The sequence below is a fragment of the Callithrix jacchus genome, chromosome 11 (assembly GCF_049354715.1).
Source record: "Callithrix jacchus isolate 240 chromosome 11, calJac240_pri, whole genome shotgun sequence".
Classification (NCBI taxonomy): domain Eukaryota; kingdom Metazoa; phylum Chordata; class Mammalia; order Primates; family Cebidae; genus Callithrix; species Callithrix jacchus.
In genome coordinates this window covers 113,563,579-113,589,901 of record NC_133512.1, presented here as the reverse complement: position 1 = coordinate 113,589,901, position 26,323 = coordinate 113,563,579, and the positions used below count along the sequence as shown (strand labels likewise).

General features: G+C 36.5%; 1 protein-coding gene across 2 annotated transcripts in view; it reads left to right on the top strand.

Annotated features, from left to right (window-relative positions):
- The window catches only part of EXOC4 (exocyst complex component 4), an 808,475-nt gene that overhangs the window by 369,860 nt on the left and 412,292 nt on the right, over positions 1-26,323 (top strand). For both annotated transcript variants that reach the window (XM_002751973.5, XM_035255084.3), the window contains one exon: positions 10,131-10,227. In XM_002751973.5, the coding sequence (XP_002752019.3) occupies positions 10,131-10,227 (97 nt within the window). The remainder of the gene's footprint in view (positions 1-10,130; positions 10,228-26,323) is intronic.

Below are 26,323 nucleotides of genomic sequence, written 5' to 3'. Positions count from 1 at the left end.
TTGATAAACCTTGAAAAACTGTGCTTAGTTAAAAAAAAAAAAAGAAATGACATGGTCAGGCGCGGTGGCTCAAGCCTGTAATTCCAGCACTTTGGGAGGCCGAGGAGGGTGGATCACGAGGTCAAGAGATCGAGACCATCCTGGTCAACATGGTGAAACCCCATCTCTACTAAAAATACAAAAAATTAGCTGGGCACGGTGGTGCGTGCCTGTAATCCCAGCTACTCAGGAGGCTGAGGCAGGAGAATTGCCTGAACCCAGGAGGTGGAGGTTGCGGTGAGCCGAGATTGCACCATTGCACTCCAGCCTGGGTAACAAGATCGAAACTCTGTCTAAAAAAAAAAAAAAAAAAAAAAAAAAAGAGTGGAAGGAGAAGAATTACTGCAATCTTCCAAAGGAAACTTAAAATAAAGTGAATTACAGGGTAATGTCACGAAGATAGGAATGCTTCTCAAAAGTAGTCAGTTAAAACTCCCTTGTGTCTTATTGATCAACCATTTAAGAATATGCATGCAGCCACTGCAGATCCTTTGGTAATTGGCTCATATCTTACATTTTGCTCTTCCTAGAACATGCCATTTTCAGACTCTATTATAGAAACACTGGGCACTGCGGCTAATGGATCCTCTTTTGACTTACGCTCATGGAAGAGCTCCAGGTGAATACATTGTACTGTTGGCTCAGAATGAGCTATTATTAACCTTCAAATTTGTTGCTTTATTTTTATTTCTTCCCTTGTCATCTTATCCTTCCAATTCTCTTTTATTGTAAGGAGATAATTGATAAAGCTGGTTTTTTTCTCTTGTTTTGTTTTCTAAACTGATACTATCTCAAAATAAATAGATTATGATAGAATTCATTGTTACTTAGGAGCTAGAATGTATTCAGTTGTTGAACAACAAAGGAATATGATTTTCATTTCTACATGAGAATTATTTTAGGGTCATTGGCCAAAAATCTAGGAGAGAGTCTTACTTGAAGCAAAACTCTGATTAGTTATTTGCATTCTAGCAGTCTGCTGATGTGGAAATTTCCAACACACATAAGGTACTGCACATACACATAACATACTGTTCTTTTTACTCCAAAACATATGAGAGATGTTCTTCTCACAATAATCCATCACTACGCAGTCCCAAATTTAGATTCTCTTTTTGACATTATACCTATACCTGTGAGTGATTCTTAGGGAGGACCAAATGATCTTTACTTTCTCCTCTGGATTGATCCTTGGAATTTTCCTTATTTCCTTCATTTCTCGGGAGCCTATGGCCACTTGTTAAAGGCCCTACTTCTTAATACTGTTGCTTGGCAATTAAATTTCAATGTGAGTTTTGGAAGGGGACATTCAAAGCATAGCTTTTTTCTGTGTTTTGAGGAAACTGTAAGACATTGTTTTGGTCTTGTTGATGAGAAATGTGGAAATGATTTGTGGTAACAGGAATGAAAGTAAGAAAGATCTTTTGGCTATTTTTCTTTCATCCATCCTCCATCCATCCATCCATCCATCCATCCATCCATCCATCCACAGGATCTCACTCTGTCACCCAGGCCGGAAGGCAGTAGTGCAGTCATAGCTCACTGCAATCTTGTACTCCTGGACTCAAGCTGTCTTCCTGTCTCAGCCTCCCAAGTACCTGGGACCACAATTGCACCTCACCATGCAGGGCTAATTTTTAAATTTTGTGTAGAGATAGGGTCTCGTTACATTGCCCAGGCTGGTCTCTAACTCCTGGCCTCGAGTGATCCTCCCATCTCAGCCTCCCATAGCACTGGAAGTAAGGGTATAAGCCATCATGCCTGGCTGATTTTTTGCTTCTTTTGAAGGAGAGGAAGAATAGATGGATTTCTGTCAGTGTTTCTGGTATGACAAGCAAACTCTCCAAAGTTCTTTTCTTGAATGTCACAAGCCTTTTTATGTTCCTCCTTTCATGTTTTTGACATCCAAGGAACTGTCACCAGCAGATTGAGGGGTAAGGATGGGATAAGTATCATCATAGCCACAACTAGTCAAGAGAGATAGGAAAACATAGAGTTCTAGCTTCAGTTGAACCGCTAAACATGTTTTCCCCCAAACAATGCATACATGATCGTTATATTTATATATATAGGACATAACGTATATATTGTTTCTCTTAAACTTCACCAACGTTTATAATGAGGCTTTTTGTGTTTTGGTGTGAATAACCAGCTGCTTTACTTAGTGTAGATTCCATGGCATTTTGTGTGTCAAACCATCACAACGTCCGGGTTTAGTACTCTCTGTTTTAGACTTCTCCTGCACTACCATCATCTGCATCCTTTTATTCAACCTGCAACTCCCTGGGAAACATACAATGCTATTAAGCACATGGTAAGATATATAGTTGAAAAAAATTGTTCTTGGAGAAACAGACTGAAGTTTGATTAATGGACCTACTCTGTGTGTGACCCTGAGCAAGACACTTCATGCCCCTTACTCCCCTGTCATGAGCCTCCATTTCTTCATCTCTATAGTGGATGATATTATGACAGGTGTATTATTAGGATGAAATGAGTATTTTTATGTAAAGGATTTAGCATAGTACCAGTTACCATGTAGATGTTTGATAAATCAGAATCCCCCTTTTCCCTTCTTTCACCTTTTTTCTACATATCCAGGTTAATATTTGGCACCTGTATTAACCTAAAGTACATCATGAGAGCTACACAAGAATAAAATATAATTGAGCACAATATTGGCAAGACATTTACTTGTCTTACAATGAGCATAATGAATTTATTTCTATTTGGGAAATTATCTTTTATAAATAATACTGTCATCAATATACTTTTTCAGCCCTTTCTTGAAACATGGATTTCTCACTGAGCAAACTTTATGTAAAAACGTAATTACGATTTATTCCTTGTTGGTTTGTAGGAAGAATTCACTTGGTCTAAAAAAGACATTCTCTCTCATTTTTTGTTTGTGTATATATTGATTCAACAAATATGTACTATGTGCTTATTCCCTGGAAGAAACTATCTTAGGCACAAAGGATAAAATTATGAACAAGATAGTATTGTTGTTATTAATAGTAATGACACACTACCTAAGAGTTGAGTGCAAAAGTTGATTCTTTCCTTGAAGGGGCTTGTTGCCTGGGTTTTCTTCCCGTGTCCAGCAGCAACTCTCCCTTGGGTAATACGGTACCATCACCAATCCTAATTTACTTTGCTGGTATAGTAAACCATTTGAGGGTAAGGGTAAGTATTTTACCTTTATTTTCTTCTTGATGTAGCAACAAACCCCAAGGTCACATACTTGTAAGAAGGTTTACCCTTGTGAGAAGTTTAGTGGTGGTGGCAGGAGCAGCAACAGCATTAAGCCTAAGCATTAATGATCACATATGCTTTAAGAATAAGCACTTGCTAAGGAATGTAATCTAAAAGAACCCCTCTGGCATGGTGACAGCTGTGAATTCAGGGAACTCTTGGACCATTCAGCTGGCTCTTAAGCCAGCTAAAGACCCTGTTTATTGATGCAGTCAGGAATTCCATATTTATAATACTGTATACTATCCTTAGAAAGTAGTTATGAAGCAAAATATTTGCTCTAAAAGAATTCACCTTCACTGTGGTTCTTTTCTATATGGAAAGGCCAATTTAAAAATCAGGGCAAATTAAAAATGTCAGATGGGGCATGTGGCTCAAAAAGTCATGATCAGTTTTATGCTATTTTCATTTGAGCACTTGGTACAAGATGGTCATGGTTTCAACATCTATACATTTAATATTGATTATTTTTAATTGAAAAATTAAGAGTAGGGCTGGTCACTCCCTACTACTTTGGGAGGCCAAGGTGAGAAGATTGCTTGAGTTTAGGAGTTCAAGACCATCCTGGGCAACATACTGAAACCCTGTTTCTATAAAAATTAAAAGATTAACCAAGTGTGGTGGTGTGCACCTGTTGTCTCAGCTACTCAGGAGCTTGAGGTGGGAGGATCCCTTAAGCCTGGGGGGTTGAGGCTGCGATGAGCTGTGATTGCACCACTGCACTCCAGCCTGGGCAACAGAGCGAAACCCCATCTCAAAAAAAAAGAAAGGGTAGGGGGAACTATGGCTGAGACTGTCTAATGTTTTTAAAAATTAAAGAAAAAAGAGAAACATTAAGACTAGAGAAAGCTTTTTTTTTCTGTCATGCAAAAGTGTTCCCAGCAAATTTCTAAATCTTTCACTGCAGTAAGGTATCCACAAAAATAAGGCAAGCATGGTTTAAACATTTGTTGTAAAGTTGCTCTCATTAATGATATTGACTGGTATTCTGTTGCCTAAAGTAACAAGAACACATTTTTTGAATTTGGGCTTTTATTTTCCCTTTCATTTGTGAAATCAGTTAGATTCTTCAGTGATTGGTAATTTTAATGGGAGAAGGAGAAGATAATTGGAGAGGTACTAGGCACAGAACACTGTACCGAAGGCCCTTGTCTACGTTATCTCTCTTCAGCATCGCAACAAGTCTTTGAAAGAGTTTATTGCAATCCTTATTTTATAAATGGGAAGGCTGAGGCTCAGAAAATTTAAATAATTTTATCACACTTATACTAATAATAAAGAGTGGTCTGATGTTTGAACAAGATCATTTTGATTCTTCTCTCTGTTCCATAATAGTTTCAGTGAGAATCCTGTTTCCATTTCTTTCTGAGGCTTTGGTTTCTGTTTGTGTTTTATTAATATGACAGTATTCATTATGAACTACATTAAGTTCTAGTTGGGTAGAATCAAGGAACAAATAAATGTGGAAGCTTATTACTTAAAAGTAAATGAATTCTAAAAGAAGGGACCAGCCTGTGAACACTAAGATGTTGTCATTCTAGCAGTTATCAGGTGGCGTCGGTGCCTGCTGCCAGCTGTCTCGGACAGCGTGTCAAATTATTGTCCTCGTTGTTAAAAATAGGAAATATGACCAGGGCTTTTCTTCTTTTCCTTTTGCACAGTATGTTCTTCTTGGAATACTATTGTCAGTTTCCCTTTTATTCCAGCCATCCATCATCATTCAACATTTTCCCTGGTGCCTATCACCTGGCCTCTAACAGCTGCAATTAGACTGTAAATGTAATGAAGGGAAGGGGTGCTCTGACCTGTCCAGTTCTCTAACCAGGATCAATCAACATGTTCCTTAAGAAGGCTCCTGGCCAGGTGTGGTGTCTCATGCCTGTAATCCCAGCACATTGGGAGGCAGAGGCAGGCAGATTGTCTGAGGTCCGGAGTTTGAGACTAGCCTGGCCAACATGGTGAAAGCATGTCTGTACTAAAAATACATAAATTACCCAGGCGTGGTTGTGGATGTCTGTAATCCAAGCTACTCAGGAGCATCACTTGAACCTGGGAGGCAGAGGTTGCCGACATCTCACCATTGACCTCCAGTCTGGGGGAGAGAGTGAGAGTCCATCTCCAAAAAAAAAGGTTCCTGGCAGTAGGTCCCAGGTTATTTGAGTATGAGAAGGAGTATGAGGAAAAGTGAGTTTTGTTTCTCATCTAGAGTACTGAAATGCTGAAGTAGATTTCAGAGGGTGTCCCCAGGACTCAGACCTTATGATTTTTGGCCATGGCCTTTACTTCTGTTTCCTGACAGCTTTATTTTCATTGGGTTGGTTCTGTTTATTGGTAATATAGTAGGAAACATTTGACTTCTCATCTTCAAGAGGAAATCATGACAAATACAGTATAGATGGCACTTGGTAATGGAACTGGAATCATATATGAGGTTCCTGTAGGTGGAATTCTGGTTAGGGGTCGGTGTGGGGAGGAGAGTCTCTTTTTTCATATTTCTGTCCTGACTTTACTTTTTATTTAGCTTCACTGCACAATGTGAATCAGTAATCATCTTTCTGTAGCTAGCAGGGTTTAGAACTAATGAAAGTATTGTTTAGTTTTTAACCTCATAGCCTGTCATTGTGCCTATATTTCCACAGCCAAATCTTCATCTCACTGACATTTCTAGTGACTCTGATGCTTTATTTTTGGTATTGTGGCTTATCTTTTGTTATCTTTGTTCTCTGTAATATGGTCATCAACAAATGTTTATTAAGCACCCCCACTACCTGTACAGCTTTGATGATGTAGGGAGATTTGCTTACCTTATTAGTTTTTGACAGTTGCTTATATTTCTTCTGCTTTTGACAGTTTACATTTATTAGGCTTTCACACATACTGTCTCATCTAATTGCTGTAACATTTTAGCAAGTAAGATCTTTTTTCCTTTCACTCAGCAAATGTATTCTTGTATAATCACTTTCCAGGAAGTTACATTGCAGGTGGGAAGAAGTGACATAAGGAAGAAAACACATGGTAACAGAAGTGACTTGTTTTAAGGTTCAGATGGGTTCTTTTATACGCGGTCACTGTTAATGGAATTGTGGACAGTGAGAGAGGGGGCATTTGACAGTTTAGGACTTAACATGGGACCTAAAGAAATGGTACAAAGAGAGAGGACCTTCAGATGGTTGCCCAGTGTGGCTCAAGCATAGAGGTGCATGTGTGTACCATGCATTTATTACACGTGAAGGTTTTAATTTGAATGAAGCCAGGTTAGTCAGGTCTGAATTTAATTATTGAGTACCTAATGGTGTAGCACTTCAGAATGTACAGAAACCATTGGAAATCATCTAGTCCATCTCATATAGGTTATTAAAAGACATGCTCATATAGAGTAGGTTACTGCATTATTTTTTGTGTAGACTATTCCTGAAGTGTAGACTATATCCTGGTTTCTTCTATACACATCTCCTTTGTGAATCAATTCTGACTAGATTTTATAATCTTAAAAGGAAATATGTTGTTAAGGAAGTTACATTTATTCTATCATTTTTGTAACTATACCATGTGACCTTTCAAGGAGGATTTTATTAAAGGTGTAGCATTTGTGTAAGTCTTCACGCTTTCCTTAAGTCAGCAAAACTTAGCAGCACGTTTATATCTCTGTTGCAAATATTGTACAAAATAGATATTTTTCAAATGAGAGAAAACAGTCCACAATTTTTAATTAAGGGTTGAACATGCCATTGTGCTTTTTGTTATTCTTAAGAAAAAGTACGCTCTGATTGATTAGTTGGTAGAAACAACTGATCCAAATGGTATTTGTCTAGACAGTGATGCCTCTGGGAAGTCCTGATGATCCAGGGTATGGATTTCTGAAGCTTCACTTGTTTTTATCAGTCAATTTCCAAGATGCCTAGAGACCATTAACATAGATAATAAATTAAGCTGTGTTTGGTAATATGCAAAGAACTATACTCAGAAAGAAAACGTTTAACTTAGAAGAAGGAAACCAAATATTGTAAGTGTAGATTGCTAGGGTTTTGAGGAAACCTACTCAATAGTAGCCATCTTTCCTGCTGGAGTTTTGAAACTATTGAGAAATAAGATAGATAGTAAGTGAAATGTCACTTTTATATTGATTTAAGCCAGATTGCAGGATATAACCCAGTTTGAGGATCAAATGGGGCTTGCTAACTGAAGATGGCAATTAAACAGACTTACTCACCCATTTAGAAAAGATGTTGGCCCATGTGAGGCCTTCTCTCACTAAGCGGGGCCTTTATAGTTTAACGTACACCAGATACCACTTAACTATCTTCAGGCATTCTAGTTTCTAGGGTGCAACATGGGAGTTGCTAAGCCATCATGCCCAGCCTTTTATTCTCAAGTTTTATCAGTTAGAGGCATTATGTCACTTCCCCTGGAGTGGGTAAAAGATGGAGAGAGGTCACAGATGACATTAGTTGAATTTCATTCTAGTGACAAGAAATACAAGTGGGGGTAAGGCATTTCTTCCAACATCCAAAGTGATACATCTTTTCACATTCAAAACTCTCTGAAATGAGGATGTGTCTGAAATCAGTGGCATCTTAATGGCTGCCTACTGGAAACCAATCATGATGAATTGTCACTGCTGCAGTGTATGTGAGCTTGGGTTGCTCCTCACGCCATGACCCTTCAGTGTTTCAGTTAATGAACTAAGTCATGATCATTTGAGGAAAGAGTATCAGTCCTGGTAGGGGCAGGAAAGCCTTCTGTTTAAACCTCCTGACTGCATCACGAAAGCAACAACTTCAAACTTTGCAGGGCGCGTATCGGCAGCCTGGAATAAATTTTTACAAGCTACCCATCTGACAAAGGGCTAATATCCAGAATTAACAAAGAACTAAAACAAATATTCATGAAAAAAACAATCCCATCAAAAAGTGAACGAAGGATATGAACAGACACCTCTCAAAAGAAGACATGTATGTGGCCAACAAACATATGAAAAAAAGCTTATCATCACTGGTCATTAGAGAAATGCAAATCAAAACCACACTGAGATACCATGTCACCCCAGTTAGAATGACAATCATTAAAAAATCTGGAGACAACAGATGCTGGAGAGGATGTGGAGAAATAGGAACGCTTTTACACTGTTGGTGGGAGTGTAAATTAGTTCAACCATTGTGGAAGACAGTGTGGCGATTCCTCAAGGATGTAGAACCAGAAATACCATTTGACCCAGAAATCTCACTACTGGGTATATACCTAAAGGATTGTAAATTGTTCTGTTATAAAGACACATGCATACTTATGTTCACTGCAGCACTATTTACAATAGCAAAGACTTGGAACCAACCCAAATGCCCATCAGTGATAGACTAGATAAAGAAAATGTGGCACATATACACCATGGAATACTATGCAACCATAAAAAAGGTTGTTCTTCTCCTTTGCAGGGATGTGGATGAAACTAGAAACCATCATTCTCAGCAAACTGACACAAGAACAGAAAAGTAAACACTGCATGTTCTCACTCATAAGTGGATGTTGAACAATGAGAACACATGGACATAGGGAGGGGAACATCACACTCTGGGGTCTGTTGCGGGGGTAGTGAGATTGGGGAGGGATAACATTAGGAGAAATACCTAATGTACATGACGGAGGGATGGAAGCAGCAAACCACCATGGCATGTGTAGACCTATGTAACAATCCTGCAAGATCTGCACATGTACCCCAGAACTTAAAAATAAATACAGTATGCAACATGGAACACTCCTTTATGAAACATATACTCTTGGTGACACTGGATGACAACATTTATAAAGCAGGGACATTGAAAACTCTGAGTCAGAGTGATTCGGAAGAGCTAGACTTCAAATATTATTTAGTTTGAAGAATCACAAACTTATTTTTCTTGCATTTCCTTATTGAATGTGCCTGAAAGGTTTATGGTAACCATTTGTTTTTTGTTTGTTTGTTTGTTTATTATACTTTAAGTTCCGGGGTACATGTACAGATTGTGCAGGATTGTTACATAGGCATACACATGCTGTGGTGGTTTGCTGCCTCCATCCCCTGTCATCTGTGTTACGTATTTCTCCTAATGTTATCCCTCCCCAACATGCAGCAACTTTGAATGGCAGGCACTTCATCCTTTCTCTGAAAGCTTTACATGACATACTGTCCAAGATGGACACTGGTCATTAGAGATCAAAATTTTCACCTTAACTGAATTGTAGCCCGGCACTGTTGCTTTAAATGTAGCATTTCTTCTTACCGTGTGTCTGTGTTCTTACTCCAGAGTGAAAATGCTGTTGTGGTTTTTTGTTTGTTGTTTTGTTTTGTTTTTTTTGAGACGGAGTCTCACTCTGTCACCCAGGCTGGAGTTGTAGTAGCACAATCTTGGCTCACTGCAACCTCCACCTCCCAGGTTCAAGCCATTCTCCTTCCTCAACCTGCCGAGTAGCTGGGATTACAGGTGTGTGCCACCACACCTGGCTAATTTTTGTTTTTTTATTTTTTAGTAGAGACAAGGTTTCACCATATTGGCCAGGCTGACCTTGAACTCCTGGCCTCAACTGATTTCACCCTCCTCAGCCTCCCAAGTGGTGGGACCTCCCAAAGTGGTGGGAAGGCGTGAGCCACTGTGCCTAGCCAGAGTGAAAATTCTAATCTATTGTTTATTCAAGTGAAGAAGACTGGATGAAATAAGGCAAACTAATTTTATACATATAGAAGGTAACTAGTTGGAAAGATGGTCCTACTTATGATAGTATAGGACTCATCTAGTTATGCTTGGTTTCTTTATTTATAAAAGTTTCAGTGAGCTACATCTCTTTTTTTTTCTTTCTTCCAAAAGGGGGTCCTGATGACAACTTAATTGAAGGTGGAGGAACAAAATTTGTCTGCAAACCTGGAGCCAGAAACATTACCGTCATATTCCATCCATTACTAAGGTACGTCTAGTGCTATGTTGTACTTACTGAAGATCAATATTTTCATGATTTATGCAGCTCTACTGAATGCCAGTTGTTGAGTCAGCATTGAAACAAGTCATGAAAGAAATTTGTTCCATTTCTAGGGCCTCACTATCAAAGTTAGTCAGTTTAACAGATAATGGCAATACCACTGAGTAGCCACTTATTTTCAGGAGTAAATACTTGTATTTGATTTTCTTTCTTTCACACTCCCTACGTTTGTCCCTTCCTCTTATCCATCTGAGGAGTTGGCAAACTACGGCTTATAGAGAAATCTAGCCTGAACATGTATTTGTAAATACATTTTTATTGACACACAGACATGCTCATTTGTTTATGTATCGCCCATAGCTGCTTTTGTGCTCCAAGTGCACACTTGTAATTGCGACAGTACTCATATGGCCCAGAGAGCCTGAAATACTTACTCTCCGGCCCTTTACAGGAAAAAATTGCCAACACATAATTTGTCCCTCTCATTTACACCAATGACTGAGATGTCCTTTGAGAACTGGCAGGTCTCTGAACAAATACGATTTATAAAAAAATCAAAGACATACACATCGAGTGTATGTTTGTGTATATTGAAAGATAACGTGATGGTGACTAGTGTGAAATCTGCTGTAATGCTCAGTTCATTGTGATACCACGATTATAGGGAAGGAAGAATCCGTGGTGCTTCCATTGAAGAAAAAATTTAAACGCTAAATACTTTGTAAAAGGTGCTTTTCAAGAGTGGAAGAAAGGGACAATTGTTGAGTAGATAAAAAATTTCCATTTTATGATTGAAAAGTTCTAGAGATCTCTTACATAACCAGGTGCACATAGTTAATGCTGTGTGGTACATTTAAAAAGAGTTGATGATAAATTTAATATTATGTATTTTTTACCACAATTTTTAAAATACACCTTTTGGGTTCCAGGTATCTAATATAATGTTAATTGTATGTTTTCTCTGTAAAGAACCAGTGTATATTTTGTGGCATTTTCATGTAATAGGCCAGAAACTCCTGGGTTTACTAAAAGTGAAGTACTTTAGGATATCACCTTACTTTTCTCAGGTCACTCTTATAAGATTTCAGGCATTTGGAATAACAGTTAAACAATTGCTGTTGAATTTGCCAGAGATAATATTATGTATATTTTCTCCAAGCATAAACAGCTTACAATTTTCCTACTTTCTTATTAACAGAGTTATTAAATTTATGCTATTAGAACTAATTACATTCTGATATCTTGTATAGGTAAACAATGTTTTGAATTCTACTGGATTACTTTCCTCAATTGATTTTAAATGGAAAAACACAAATATGTAAATTAAATAACAAAAACTTGACTTTCACACAATAAAAAAATTTTAAAGAAATTTTATTGACTTTAAGAAGTCTGGTTTTGGCAGATTTGTAACAAGTAAATTCATTTAGGAACTATGGGATTAAGAAAATTAAGATTACTAAGAGATTAAGAAAATTAAAACTCTCTGTAGGTTTAGTTGATAAGTACTATATATATATAATAAGTAAATTATAACATACAGACTTTATAGGTTAAATAACTGATTCTATATATCAATTGACTTGGGTAATTTGTTTTCACTGTCTTCTTCAATTATGATTGATTTCTACTTAGTTATGTTGCTAATTGTTAGAAATTGGAAAATGCCTTAATCATGATAGACATCATCTAACCTAGATTTAGTGCCCTAAGTTACTGCTAAGTTGCACTGTAGTTTGGATAAATGGAATTCTTGTGCTTACATTTCTTCCCAAGTAGAGAAGAAACCCTTTAGAAGCTATTAACAGTATTGTCAGTAACCACTTTTCAAGAGATTTTTCCTTTATTTTTCTTTTTGAACATGAATTTAGAAGAAGAATATATGTATATATATACACACACATGCACACACATATATGTTATTACTTTAGACTTAAATGCATTTTTTTGTAGGAGACTAGTAGAACTGAATGTATTACAGTTCTTGACAGTTTTTTGTTGGTGTTTTTAATACTGCTTTGCTAGATAGTTGTTTCAAGGCTTGGTAGTACTCCCAGTGGTTTTACTCACTTGGTTTCTACTTTCATTCAGAATTTTAACTTATTATTGGTTAAAACTGGAAAAAGTTTGTTGCTTGATACAGTTTATCATTCATTCTTTCTCTGTGTATCTCTTAATGGAAATTCCAAGAATATTATTTGGTCTACAAGGTAAGTTCATTCTTTGACGAGCAGATGACCATGATAGAGTTGAAATTTACCCTTAGACCAAATTGCAACCTTGTGAAAAACTCCTGATTGGCTTGTGGAAGTTCAAATGACTAAGATCTTTTAGTGGTTTTTTACTTTTTTCATTTGAGTTTTACACTTGAGCATTTGCTTAGTGTTGGATTTATTATTTCTTCTAAAGTTTAGAAGTTTAGTTTTTGTAATTAGAAGAACCAGTGTGCTTTATCATACTAGTGTGCTTTATTAGTACTATTATAATGTAAATTTTTTCTTTTATATTCAATGAATTTTTATTGAATATTTATGATGCATATTTTCCTATTTCCAAGTTAGATGTGGTCTCTTTTTCAGATGTACTTCTGTTTTTATGAGATTATGTAAATAAAATAAAATGCAGATATGTTTTCTATCATTTAGAATGGTCACTGCTTTTATTCTATGCTAGTTTAAGTGAGTATTAGTTAGCATTCTGTTGTTTGAAAGATAGTGTAGTATAATGGGAGACACAGTGTAGAAGAATGAAAGATGGAAAAAATAAAATAAACAGGATTGCAAATTTCAAATGAAAAACATGACAAGTGATCTTGGTTCAGGTCTAGGCTCCTTCACTTCAGTTTTACTCACTGCTTGTTAATAGACTCTGATTATGCCATGTCCTGGGGAAACAAAATAAGAGCATATCCTTGCAAGCTCCTCTCTTGGCAGCTGCATGGGTTGCAAAAATGAAGAAACCTGAAATCACCACATATTGGTGAGGACGTGGATCAGTGGGATCTCTTCTACCTTGTGGGAGGATGTAAATTGGGTTGGCCTCTCTCAAAACCGGTTTGACATTATTGAGAAATCACATTTCCTGTTACCCAGCAATTCCCTCTCCTAATGCTATTGAATGTGTTTCTTATTTGTTATCAACTGACTCATTATTTTTCCATCCCAATTTGCCAAATCTCTTTCTAATTGATTACAGTAATTATTCTTTATTTATAAATTAGCTCATATTAAAAAATAAGTTCAGCCAGGCATGGCGGCTCACACCTGTAATTCCAGCATTTGGGGAGGCTAAGGCAGATGCATCACTTGAGTTCAGGAGTTCAAGATCAGCCCGACTACTAAAAATACAAAAATTAGCTGGGTGTGGTGGTGTATGCCTGTAATCCCAGCTACCAGGGAGCCTGAGGCAGGAGAAACACTTCAACCCAGGAGGCAGAGATTGCAGTGAGCTGAGTTCGCGCCACTGTGCTCCAGCCAAGGCAAGAAGAGCAAAACTCCCTCTCAAAAATAAAATAAAAAAGTTCAGGAGGAACTTACCACAAGTTGACTTTTATCAAATTCAAGACCTATTTAAACATTGTATATATTTTTTCTTACCTGATCTCTTGGCAATGTCAGATTTTTTTTCAGTGGAGAGAGAAACCCTTTCAAGTGTGTGGGTTCTTCACTTTCCTTTGCTGCTTTTTCCCTGTACCTTGTGTCACTGGTACTCTGTCTTCCTCCAACTTTTCATGTGACTGTTCTACACACTTCATTTATTAAAATTATTCCTTTCATAATTTTCATTCAGTTAGCAGTGCGTTCTTTGCAGCCTTGAGGGTTTCTGTATTGACAACTTCAACCACCCTTCTAAGAATACCGCAGAGCGGATTCCCGTTACACTGGTTTATATATTCCCAGCAGTCATTCATACTGTCCTCTCATAAAATTATTGTGTGGGGTCCTCAATGCTGGTAATCTTGCTCACTTATTTTTATACTGTTCTCATAGTTACTGTAGTTCCATCACTAGGAAATCTCTCAGGATGTCAGAGCAAATGTACTGACCTCTAATTTGTGTTCACTCCCCATTAACTCTGCTTGTCCCTTTACTTGTTTATTTAATGCTTTTCCTTAATATTTTCTCTTTACAGTCAAGCATGTCTCTTAGAGAGTAAATTTCTAAAAAGAAATGGGGTGTAGTATTATCTTACTTGCTTTACTCTTAGCCTACGAAGACATTGTCTGTAATTAAACCTTTAATGAATGTTTTTAATAACAGGTCTTTTTTTTTTTTGATACGGAGTCCTACTGTGTTGCCCATGCTGGAGTGCAATGGGGCAATCTCGGCTCACTGCAAGCTCTGCCTTCTGGATTCAAGCGATTCTTCTGCCTCAGCCTTGGAATAGCTGGGATTACAGGCACTCACCATCACACCCAGCTAATATATTTTAGTAGAGATGAGGTTTTGCCATGTTGGCCAGGCTGGTCTCAAACTCTTGACCTCAGGTGATCCGCCCACCTCGGCCTCCCAAAGTACTGAGATTACAGGTGTGAGACGCAGCGCCAGGTCAATAACAGGTCATCTAATCAGTGTTTCTACTTGTGGGTCTAAACGAACAAAACCATATTAAGAGTTTCTACCCATGCCCAGCTAGATTCCAAAATACTTTCCCCAAAATACAGACTCTGAAAATGATATAACTGATGTCTTTTTTTTCTCCCATTGACATGTTTGCTCTCTTTCAGTTTTCTCTGGAAGGCTTTAAGACAAATGAATGAATTCATTCTGATAAATGAAATTTATGTTATGGGCCTTGATTTTGGGGAACAGAAGGAAGATATGTTAATGTTGGAATTTGAGTGACATTATTTCCCTTCTTTTGTGTGGCTCTGACATGCATTTAGGTTTCTTTCCAAAAATAATTACTTTTGAATAATTACATCATGGTAATTATTAACCATGATCCAGATATAATAAACCTTTGGCAATGAAGTACATTTTATTGCGGTATCAACCACAATTTAACTCAGGGTGACACTTTTTATTGTAATTAATATATAATATAGTCTTTTCAGGAAATTTGAAATTACTTTGTAGCTGTTATTTGTGGGGTCTGTGGGGAGAAGGAGTGAGAATTTATTTTTCTCTTTGTTTTTTCATTCATTTCTTATTATTCTTTATTCTCTGCAAGTCTAACAACAGATAATTATTATGCCTTAGATTTGTTAGTACAGTTGTTTCATGTAGCAAACACAGGTGAGAACACAAATTATATCTTAGAAAATCTAAATGCTTGCACTTAACTAAAAGTATCATTCAGAAAATAATGCCTCCTTTTTTCTTCCTGGGCCCTTAAGGCATATTGGTGGGAGCATTGCTAAATCGAAACAAAGTCATGTCTTTGACAGGTGCACTCAGCACCTCACAACCACAGATTCCCAGTTAGACAGGTGGAATTATCAAAGTGTGGCAGCATTTAACATGCAGCCCATCACTTCTTTAATAACAGTGGTTAGCTAGGACATGACTCAAGAACAAGCACATACTGGCCCAAGGAAACCTTCTGTGTCCTCACATGGCCTCTTCCCTGTACACTGGGACACAGCTCTCTGGTGTTCCTTCCCCTTACAGGAATACTGGCTTTATGGAATCAGGGCCCTGCCACTGTGACCTCATTTGACCTTAATTGCCTCCTTCAGAGAATATACATTAAAATTCACAATCAGAAGAAACTATTCATTTAAGTGGTATTTAATCATCCTTTTAGCATTGGAGCCCTATTTCAATTGGAAAGGAGTTCTGTATATTGCATGAGAGAGAGAGACTAGGACACTAACAGCGAAGTATTGGGACTGAGTAGAAGTGAACGCATTCTAAGCTTTGATGTCTGCCAAATCATTGTGAGCCTTCGTTTCCCTTATCTGTACAGGAAGGAAAAACAGTCATTAAGTGTTTAATGACAGACAGTGTCTTGGTAGGTAAAGAGTAAAGCAAGCCAGATAATACTATACCTCATTTCTTTCTAGAAATTTACTCTGTAAGAGACATGCTTAACCCGAAAGAGAAAACTGTAAGGAAAAGTATTAAACAAATTGGTTGGTTTGGATACTGGTTTCTATCTGTTAAGTTTTGGGATTCTGTGACTGGACAGTGCTTTTTATAATATTTAGGGAATCTGAAGGCCTGGCATTTTGAAATTTAAAAGTTTATGCAATAAGCGAGTTTTCTAGTGTGTTGGAGAATTGTTGCTTATTTGCTTCAACTAGCTTTTAAAAGGCATTTGGCTCTTTAGGGTAATGAACACTTGGCAAGCATGAAGTAATATGTTTCTTATGGGACAATTGAAGAAGAGCTATTTGCAGTCTTGTGGTGACATGGCAGAGGCAAGAGGCTGGGGACATGGGAATGATGAAGGCATTTAAAGTTGTAAAATGTTACTGATTCTGGTTCGGTTGAACACAACTGGAATATTGAATATCTGGGCTATGAGCATTTTTTCAGTAGTATTTATCCACACCTCATTAAGATCAGACATCAATTAATGTCTTTCTAGGTAGAACAAATAATGAAATATTTATTGGTCAATGAGGAAATTCCTGGCATCTAGGTCAGTGAAGATGAACCTCTCTTGGCCAATTGGGCTTTTGGTGATGGGCAGTATGGTTGGCTGTGTTCCATTCTTAAGACTAATAGCAGTCAGAACAAGTAGTTGCCGTCATATCATCTACTGTATAGAGAAGAAGAATTTCTAAAAATTAGATACAGATGCTACATGTAGAAATCGCCATATTGTAGCAGTATAGGGTACTGTCTTGTGGCCTGTTTGTGAAATAGCTTTGAAATGTTTATTATGATGAAGAGATGCTTAAAATTAGGAGGACAGGAAGTAACTGAAACCAAACCTGGAGCAGTGCAAGGCTCCCAAAGGTGGTTATGCTATTAACCGGCAATTCACGTTTGTTTCCAAAAATGATGTTTCAAAGTAAAAGACAATTGTGATTAACAATTTTATTTTATACTTTTTGTTTTAATAATTACATAGTTTTAATATCACATATTTCCATTTCAAAGGCATATGTAACTTAATGTTATAATTAAGCACATATTTCCTAATATTTTTATCTTTAAAAAATGCCGTGACGTTGTTCCACCCATGTCAGTTTGATGTGTACATTGATATTTATTTGGCAGAATATTATTCTCAGTGTTCACAGGTATGTGATATTTTTATACAGATGCATGTTTGTTCTTAATGAGGTAAAGCTTATGTAGACATTTTGAAAGATATTGGTGATTAGACAGCCTAGCAAATAATGCTGTAGATCATATATTATTCATGCATGGGAGGAAATGTGGCCACCTTGTTGCATTTTTATGAAACACAGCCATTTTTCCCCCGTGCTCAAAATTATGAAAAAATACTGCTAGTTTTCGGTCTGCCTGACCTAAAATGCCTGTGAAATGCTGAGTGGTTGGTATACATAGATTTCAAACCCTGTATTTGAGTAACTTCTTTTGAATTAATATTATAAATGTTAAATGCTGTAAATCTTCAAACCACCTAACTTTTTGGAGATTAAAACATTTTCATTCTAAACTTTTTTATTTGTATATTTTCAAAATGTATGATATATGGCTAAACACTGATCCCAACTTACTGGCAGTTTTGTAGTAAGGAGTAAAGTGGAGAGTCAGTCAAGGTTTCAACCCATGTATCTATACGTATTTCAGCAATTTCTAAAGAGGTGTGATTCTGTAAATCTCTGATTGCAAGCCTTTCCAATATACTGTGCAATTTCAGAGCTCTGGTTAGATGTTTCTTCCAGTCTTGCTCATTTGAGTTACTTTTTTATACTTCAGCTTAATGCTGATGATTACCATTGGCAAGGTCAAGAAGTATAGTTGACTTCGATGTCACTTCCACATTGACTTTCTTCTTTCTAACACAAGGAGACTCATGGAGCTGTTGTTAGCCGAACTCCACCCCTCCCTACCGTATAGTTCCTTCTATCCTCTTTCTTTTTTTCTTCTCTGTTTTTATTTTTGTTTTTTTCTTTGTGTTTTTCATGTCCAGTAACTGGTACATAAGAGTATAATTTAACTCTTCTAGTGACTGTTAAAAGAAAACTAATTTTCTTCTGTTGTAAAAGCTAATATGGGACCAATACTGTGTTTCCAGATAAGCCTAAAATCACCATGACTTTGCTGCTGTGATTTTGACATAGATTTAAGCTGATATTTTAGATTCAGGTTTTCCTCTCTTTATCAGTTACATTTTTTATTATCAATTAAAATTATTAGCAACTTAAATATAAAAGATAGTAGAAAAGACTATTCAGAACAAAATGCTTGTGTAATCTGTATGCTGCTTTTTATGTATTCTGAACATGTATTAGTCTTTTAGACTGCAGTAGCCAAAATATGCTTATTCAGCATTCAATGAAATATGTTTATGTCCAGCCACAGGGCCATTTACATCTGATTTTGAAATCTAAATTGGTAATGTAATTTGGTGTTAAAAATAACATAGGCACACCTGGGGGAAAATACAGTTTCTCCCTTTAATAACATATATTCCTTTGCGTGTTGGCTATGCATTGTTTCTTTGTACAATTTAGAAAATTATTTTATTAGCCCCTTGCTCCCCAGAAAACAGAAAGACATGCACGCACACACACCCTCTCATACTGACTTTGTTCTGTTTCTGTTTTGCATTTTGTCACTGGGCCTTCTATATAATATCAAAGACTCTTATTTTTTCATAATTGTCATTTGAACATTTGATCATTATCATTGCCTTCTGTGTTTTTAAAAAATGTGTCATCCTGCAACTGAAATATTTTTCATTTCATGGTCATGAAATCTCTTTCTATTGTCCTTTTGTAGTTAAACAGAAATAAGCCACAACCAAAGGAACAATATTTTCTCAGGACTTTATTATTTAATAACTGAGAAAGGAAACTTCTTTGATTGTGCAAGATAAGTAAGAACAGCAAGCTAGAAAGAAGAAGAAAGGTGGAAGCATCGTAAAGGAAGATTTAGTTTTTAATTGCCTTAATTTTCATTTTTTGGTAAAAGTAGTGATTACGAACGTGGGAAGTGCTGGGTCTGACTTTTGTATTGCTCTTAAAATAGTTGCTGGAATGTTTGATGTTTTCATCTTGTTTTTATTAGTTGCGAAAAGGTAATTTTGACAATTACTGTTTTTAAACTCAGTGAGCATTCTTTAATCACTATTTCTGTAAAATATCTCATTGTAAAGAGGTGAGAAAGTATTAGATAATGTTAAGAAGAAAAAAATTGTAGTGCTAGCAAGTTTCTAGACTATCACTCTTTAGTGAAATAATATGGAAATACGTTACTTAATTGAACTCTGAATTCAGAATCTATAAATTTTAAAAAATCTTTTAAAATATTTATTGAGATATACATATACATTCAAATGTATAAGTCTTTACATATATTTCTGCATAGTCGTATCTCGGTATGAATTTGTACATGTATATACACAAGTGTCACCATGATCCAAATCAACACATAAGACATTGACATGGATCATTTTCAGTACCCTGGAAGACTTGCTTATATTGACAGTCAATCCCCTTCCCTGAGAGATAACCATTATTTCGAATTCTGTCCCCACAGATAGATTGGTGTTGCCTATGGTTTCACTTCATTTGAATGGAATCATATAGTAAGTCCTCTTTGGTGCCTGACTTCTTTTGCGTGACACGATGTCTACGTTAACCATCCATAGGCTGACACTGATTTCTTTGTTAGTCATTGTGTCAATATACTACTGAAATTGGCAATTATAAAATATAATATTTCATCATTATTTTGGAATTAAAGAACTTTTATAATTATATGGTCCTAAAAACAGTTCACAATTTAAACTTCTAAACAACTTGCCAAGAAATCTTTTGGTTTCCTGTCTTATAGGGCCAAGGGGGTTCTCAGTGCAGTAAGAGATGTCAGGGGTGTGGCAATGTCCAGCAGGGCAGTGAGCCAGTGTAGTTGGAAGCCATATTCTTCCCATGATGCATGTAGACTGTCTCCTACAGCTTTGGTAGTAAAAGCCAGAGAGGCAAAAATTAATTGATGTGTTTCCTAGACTTTGGGTTTTCTGATCAGTCAGTGAAAAGATAATTGGCAATTCACGTGAGTTGCTACTTTTATGAAAGAAGAAAAGGGATTTTTCTTAGAATTAAGATCCATCATTTTTAAAGAAAGATAATTGGCAACTTAAAATTGACATTCTCTTTTTTTTTTTCTTAAAAAAAAAAAAAAGATCTCACTGTGTTGCGCAGGCTGGAGTGAGGTGGCTCTTCAGAGGTGCAGTAATAGTACACTGCGGAATTCATGTTCTTAAGCCAACAGGAATATGTAGGCTAGTTTTTGGAGACAGTAAACTCAGTCCAAGAGGGAGGAGAGAAGCTTGACATGAGGGATTAGCCAAGAGCCAGATGCAGAATTGTCACAGGAAGCCATGAGCAGGTATGGACCCAACTGAGAGACTCTAACATAGTTGTAGTGAGTTGGGAATTTACATTTATTGATTGTAAATCACATGATTCTGGTCCCTAACAGGCAGTCATAAAAATGTTTTGAGCAAATGAGCAAATGTATTGAAGGTAAGTGGTGGGGCAGTTTTAAATGTATAAGGCAAACTGGATGGATATTGAGTATTCTTTCAGTAGGTCTACAGAATCATTATAATACTTGAATATTAAATATACTTTTTAACCTTTTGATACTGTCCTGAGTGCATATATACACACACACACACACATATACATACATACACATACACACTCATTGCCTTCACTTTAGCTAGTTGATTATTAGAATATATTCTGTACAGTTACATTTATCACAGCCACCTTGTTTTTCCAGTTTTAGTACATCTGCAGCTTCTCCTGGTGGCCAGTAGTATCACTGTCAGCCGCAATGCTTTGCCAACCTCCCGAAACTCTCTTACTCTGACCAGTGTGCTGAAGGGGTAGGCATTAGTGAAGCCATCAGCGTCTTTTTTTGTATATTCTATTTATTTTTGCTTTTTTCCTCAGTGAAAAATGGTAGAACATCTTTTCAGTGTAAGAGTGGAAATAAGAATAGTAAAGAAAATGGTACAAAAATAGGCCACTAAATTTATTCTTTAGCATGAAATTAGAAATGCTGAACAGCTTGATAGAGGTATATCAATGCTCAGAAATGCATCTAAGAGAATCTACAGTTCTTTCTTACTTTGAAGCTTTTAAGAAAATTGATATGAGGATTTCACTGAAGATTAAAAAGAAACCAGCTTCCTTCTCTGAACGTTGGAGATCTGTCTGCTTTATAAGCCTCAACTCATTACATTTTGTTTTTTACATGTTTTTGATTGACATCTTCATTTTAAAGATGCAACTGCAACATCCAGTGGGAGTTGACAATATTTAAACTGAATTTTGGGGCAAAATTCTTCAATTTAGTCATAGTTTTCTGTTATTTTTCATTCATTCTTCTTTTTCCAGCAAATATTTGCTGAGTGCTTACTGTGTGCCAGACACTGTCCTTGGCCTTGTGGAGGCTATGTTCCTAATAAGGTTATTGTGGTAATTTGAGAATAACAGAAAATCTGTGACAAAGGATCCCATCATTCCACTGGTGCTAAATTTCTTCCAGTTTCCTTTTTTACACTGAGAAGATTATCTGTTGTAGAGGTGCATCTCTTTTCATGCCATTCCTTTTTCAGAGGCAGTTTCACCTCTGGTCTTCCTCCCACTTCCCTCCATCCTCTTTGGAATCCAGATAAAAAAATCTTGGGTTCCTACTTAGAAGACCCTTGTCCCTCTTAGCCCACACATCTAGTGTTGCTGATTTCTACCAGTTCTATTTTATAAACATGTCTCGAATTTATCCATTCCCTTCTTTCCATACTTGTTGCCATTGCTGTAGTTGCTCAGCTTAGTCATAGCTATATCCCTTTCATCTTTGTGTTTTCTTTCTCTCTACTTGATGCCCTTTTCCTCCTCCTTCGCCTGATGAATTTGTACTCATCCGTCAGCAACATCTTTTCTGGGAAGCCTTCTGCCACCTCTCTTACTTCTCTTCTCTCAGTCTTTCTTTTTCCTCTGTGCCCTTGTGGAATCTAGCAGATTGTTTCCTGAGTTATCGTTCTTATATGTTTCTCCTTCATAAAGAAGATGCTAGGGAACTTTTTTTTTAATTGGCTTTGCCAATTAAAAAAATCATACCTCGAACTTGAATGATTTTTAGCACACACTAGATTCTCAGTAAATATTTGGTGAGTGAATCAATAATGTGACTTTTTCATGGAAATTAAGGTCATATAGTTCTCACTGTCAGAACCAGGACATCGAGAACAGACAACTGGTTGTTAGGAAACCACACACAATTCATGGTTCAGGTTTTGTGCTCCTGTGTGCCTTTAGACTGTTGCCCTCTAAAACAGAATTGCATCCAGTGTTTCTTCTTGGAGTTGCTTTTGATATCCAAATAGACAAATTACAAATATGCGGTTCCAAATGTATTTTGTGGTAAAGTTATTTAAAGAGGACTTCTAATTTAGGTTGTGGTAAAGATGAGGCTGAAGCAGAGAAAGAAGGTCTCTTCTTTTGCAATCTTCAGTGCTTTTTGTCTGCTGACAGGCTGCCTGTATTTGATTAAAAATGATAGTCTGTAAACTCCTTAAGTTAGATGATTAATTTCTTATGACAGCACATGAAGTTTCTCTTCTCTTCTCCTCCCCAAACCCAAGCACACGTATCAGAGGAGCCTCCTATGTGAGACATTTGTTTAACGTTGCCTGTCAGAAAAGGTGCTACAACAAGTCAGTCAGGTTTGGAGTTTGCAAACATACTTCCACCTTACTGAACATCACAAAGGCTGTCAAAAATTTCATGTCCTTATATTTTTTCTTCTCTCTAGAATAAAAACCATTACAGATGTAAATGTTAGAGAAATTTCGTCATGGGTTTCGGAGCTTCTGCAGGAAGTATTTTTCATAGTTTGGATGAGAGTAAGGAGGAGGCCTCTGGAGGAAACATTTGCAATCTTTCCAGCATTTTATATGAACTTTACAGTGTACTACACTACATGAGAGTAGATATTTTTTCTTCTAAGTAATATTTATATCTCATGTTTTTGTTTTCTCTTTTCTCTGAAAATGAAAGTGTAAGCTTTTTCAAATGGCCTTGATAGTTCCGAAATTTCTATTTTTCTTGTAGTTTCTTCTGAGTCTTCTAGATGCTTTCCACTAAACCCATTTCTGAGAATTATCCACATGTGTCCTTACTTGGGAGTTGGATGAAAGAGATGTATATGTGGTATACCTATTTCAGATATTATTTTATTTGGTGGATGCTGAATAACTACTAAGAGAGAAACCAGTTGCTCTGCAAAATGTAATTAGCAACACCAGCCCTGGAGAAGTTCACATTTGGTTGTGAGAAAGCTAGTGGTATGCCCTCTGTGAAGGAGAGAAGGGAAAGATGGATGCATTTCTAATGCAATCAGGAAACCCCCTCTATAATTTAAATGTATTAGCATATTCTAAGAAACCCTGGTATTTAAATGTTCCTAAGACAGCTCAAAGTCTTTCCCAAACAGCATGATTAAATTAGTTGGAACACATTGAAACTGCACACGTGCTCCTCAGTGGATCAGCATTATCAATACTCATTTTCATGGCAAATGCCAGGAAAACCATCACTGAAGCCATAAGGAGTCAGATTACTGATGCAATCTTAATGATTTTGCTTGCATTGCTCATATCCAGTTTGCGGCTAAATGTTTGACGCCATGCAAACACTGGATTTTGCAAACATGTCGTTTCCTACTTGTATGTAGAAATAGTGAGCATACGTCTTGAATGCTTTTATATTATTTCAAGAAAGTAAAAGTTTTTAAATGTTCTGAAGTCTGGGCATATTAGGATGATATGCCCATGGAACTTACTATCTAAGGGTACATTCTGAGTCTTGAAATTTGCATATGTATTGCAAAGGTCACAATCAACTCAAATAAATAATAAGAGAAGCTAAAATTATTGAGCCCTAGTGGTGAGCTCAGCTATGTTATAAACACTTTGCATATATTATCTAATTTAGTATTTCTGGCAACTCTTTGCATTAGGAAATAGTATCACCTCCATTTTATAGCTCTGGATTACCAGAATCAAACAGCCTAATTAGAGCCATCATGGAAGATGACTGCTTCATAAACAGTTCTCCTGTTAGGTTAAAATACAGGAAAAATCAATTTTTCTGTTAAAAAAATTAAGATGAAAAGATAAAATATGACCAGCCCCACATGCCAGAGACTTCCCAGGCCAGGTCAAGATGAGCTCCTCAGAAAACTTGATTATGTTGGTCCAGCCCAGTCACTATGCCTTTCTATTTTTTTGCTTATAAAATATAAGAATCTAGAAATAGTTGGGCCAATGTAGAAGAAAACATTATGTATTTAATGGGCTAACATAGATATAATTATTTGTATAACTTAAGGACTTTTATTAAAGACATTTACCCAAGGTAAAATTTCAAGTCTATTTAAAATTAATTTATTTAAAAGAAAATTGATCTATACAGATTAGGGATATCTCTGTTGCAGAAGAGGAGCACTTGAATATTTTTAGAATAGAATATTGTTGATTTCCCTATTCACTTTGGGTCTTGGTAGGAAGTGAAACGAAAATATTCAACAACCTCACATGCTGACTACAGGACTATGTCCTTTGTAAACTTTCTCTAATGATGCTATGTTCTGGAGAGGATACACTTCCCTACATTTTGTGGCATTACATTATTTCTCAAATGACTTCTGCCTTTGTTTTTTTTTCCCCCCTCAAATGACTCTTCTTCTTTCTTCCATGAGATATGTGAAATATAATATTCTCAAATATTTTAGTCTTCGTGACACTATTCTGAATCAGCTTTAAACATATATATCCCCCAATGTGTGATGTATTTCTTATTCCTTATTTTATAGTAGGATGATATACTGGGTACCGTAAAAGGGGGGAGGAAGACAATTATGACTTGAACAGACTGTATATTAGTGCCACCTTTGAACCTTAGTCTTACATGAGGAAGAGTAGATACATGCACATATTTATTTGGAAAAGGTTGAATAAAGGATTTGCAGTTTGATTCAGAAACATCATTAATTTTTAAAATTTATTTACTAGCTTATGCCTTTCTGAAAAGACTGTGAAACAGTTACCTGAATATTTCATTTGAGGGACAGTTAAAAACAGAAGCTGTAGAAAAACAATGTTGGCAAGCATTCATGAAAGGAAAGCAATGAACGCATTTTTGGTACTCATTTCTCTTGAAATACCTGTGCTTTTCCATTTAGTGCCTTTAATATCACAAAGAAAGATCAAAGGGTTGATTTTTGTCTATGGTGGATCGCACTAAAGCTTGAGTAGACTTTTTTGGTAGTTTCGTAAGTCTCAGTATACCACTCATAAAGGGAAAAGTCATTTTGGCTTTTTAATTTAGTTGGGCTTTTCCTTGAGCTTATTATTTTAAAATAATAATACCTTCTCTTTTAAAAATTACTGGTATTGCAAACCCTTGTTTATAATTTCTTCCTAATGTTTGCAAAATCCTCTTGAAGATACTTATGGTTCTATGGAATTCCTCTTCTCCAGATATTGACAGAATCACTCAACATGCCTGAAGCTTCATGATGACTTTTCCAGCACCAGTTTCGTTGCGCTTTATCATTGCATTTAGTTATGTTTCATCTAGTTTTCAATATACACATGATAGAGTTCATAGCCCAGCCAGCTGGAATGAATTTGGTCGCTAAGCATTTCACAGGCTGGCTCTGTAACATATTCTGCTAGACCCTACCATGTGTGAAGCATCACTGCTTTTTTACCAGTGAAGATTATTTATAACTTTGATTTTGGCCTGGCTCATTGGTGTTCCTGAAGAAGGGAGGGAATGGTGTGCCCCATCAGAGTGTTTCTCTTGGCTGTCTTCCATGTAAACCTCACTAATAATTTCCGTCACCACCTTCTGTGTCATTTCTTTTGAGCAAAAGGAGAAGAAGTGGAGTTAGGTTGAAGGTCGTGCTTTGCTTTTCAG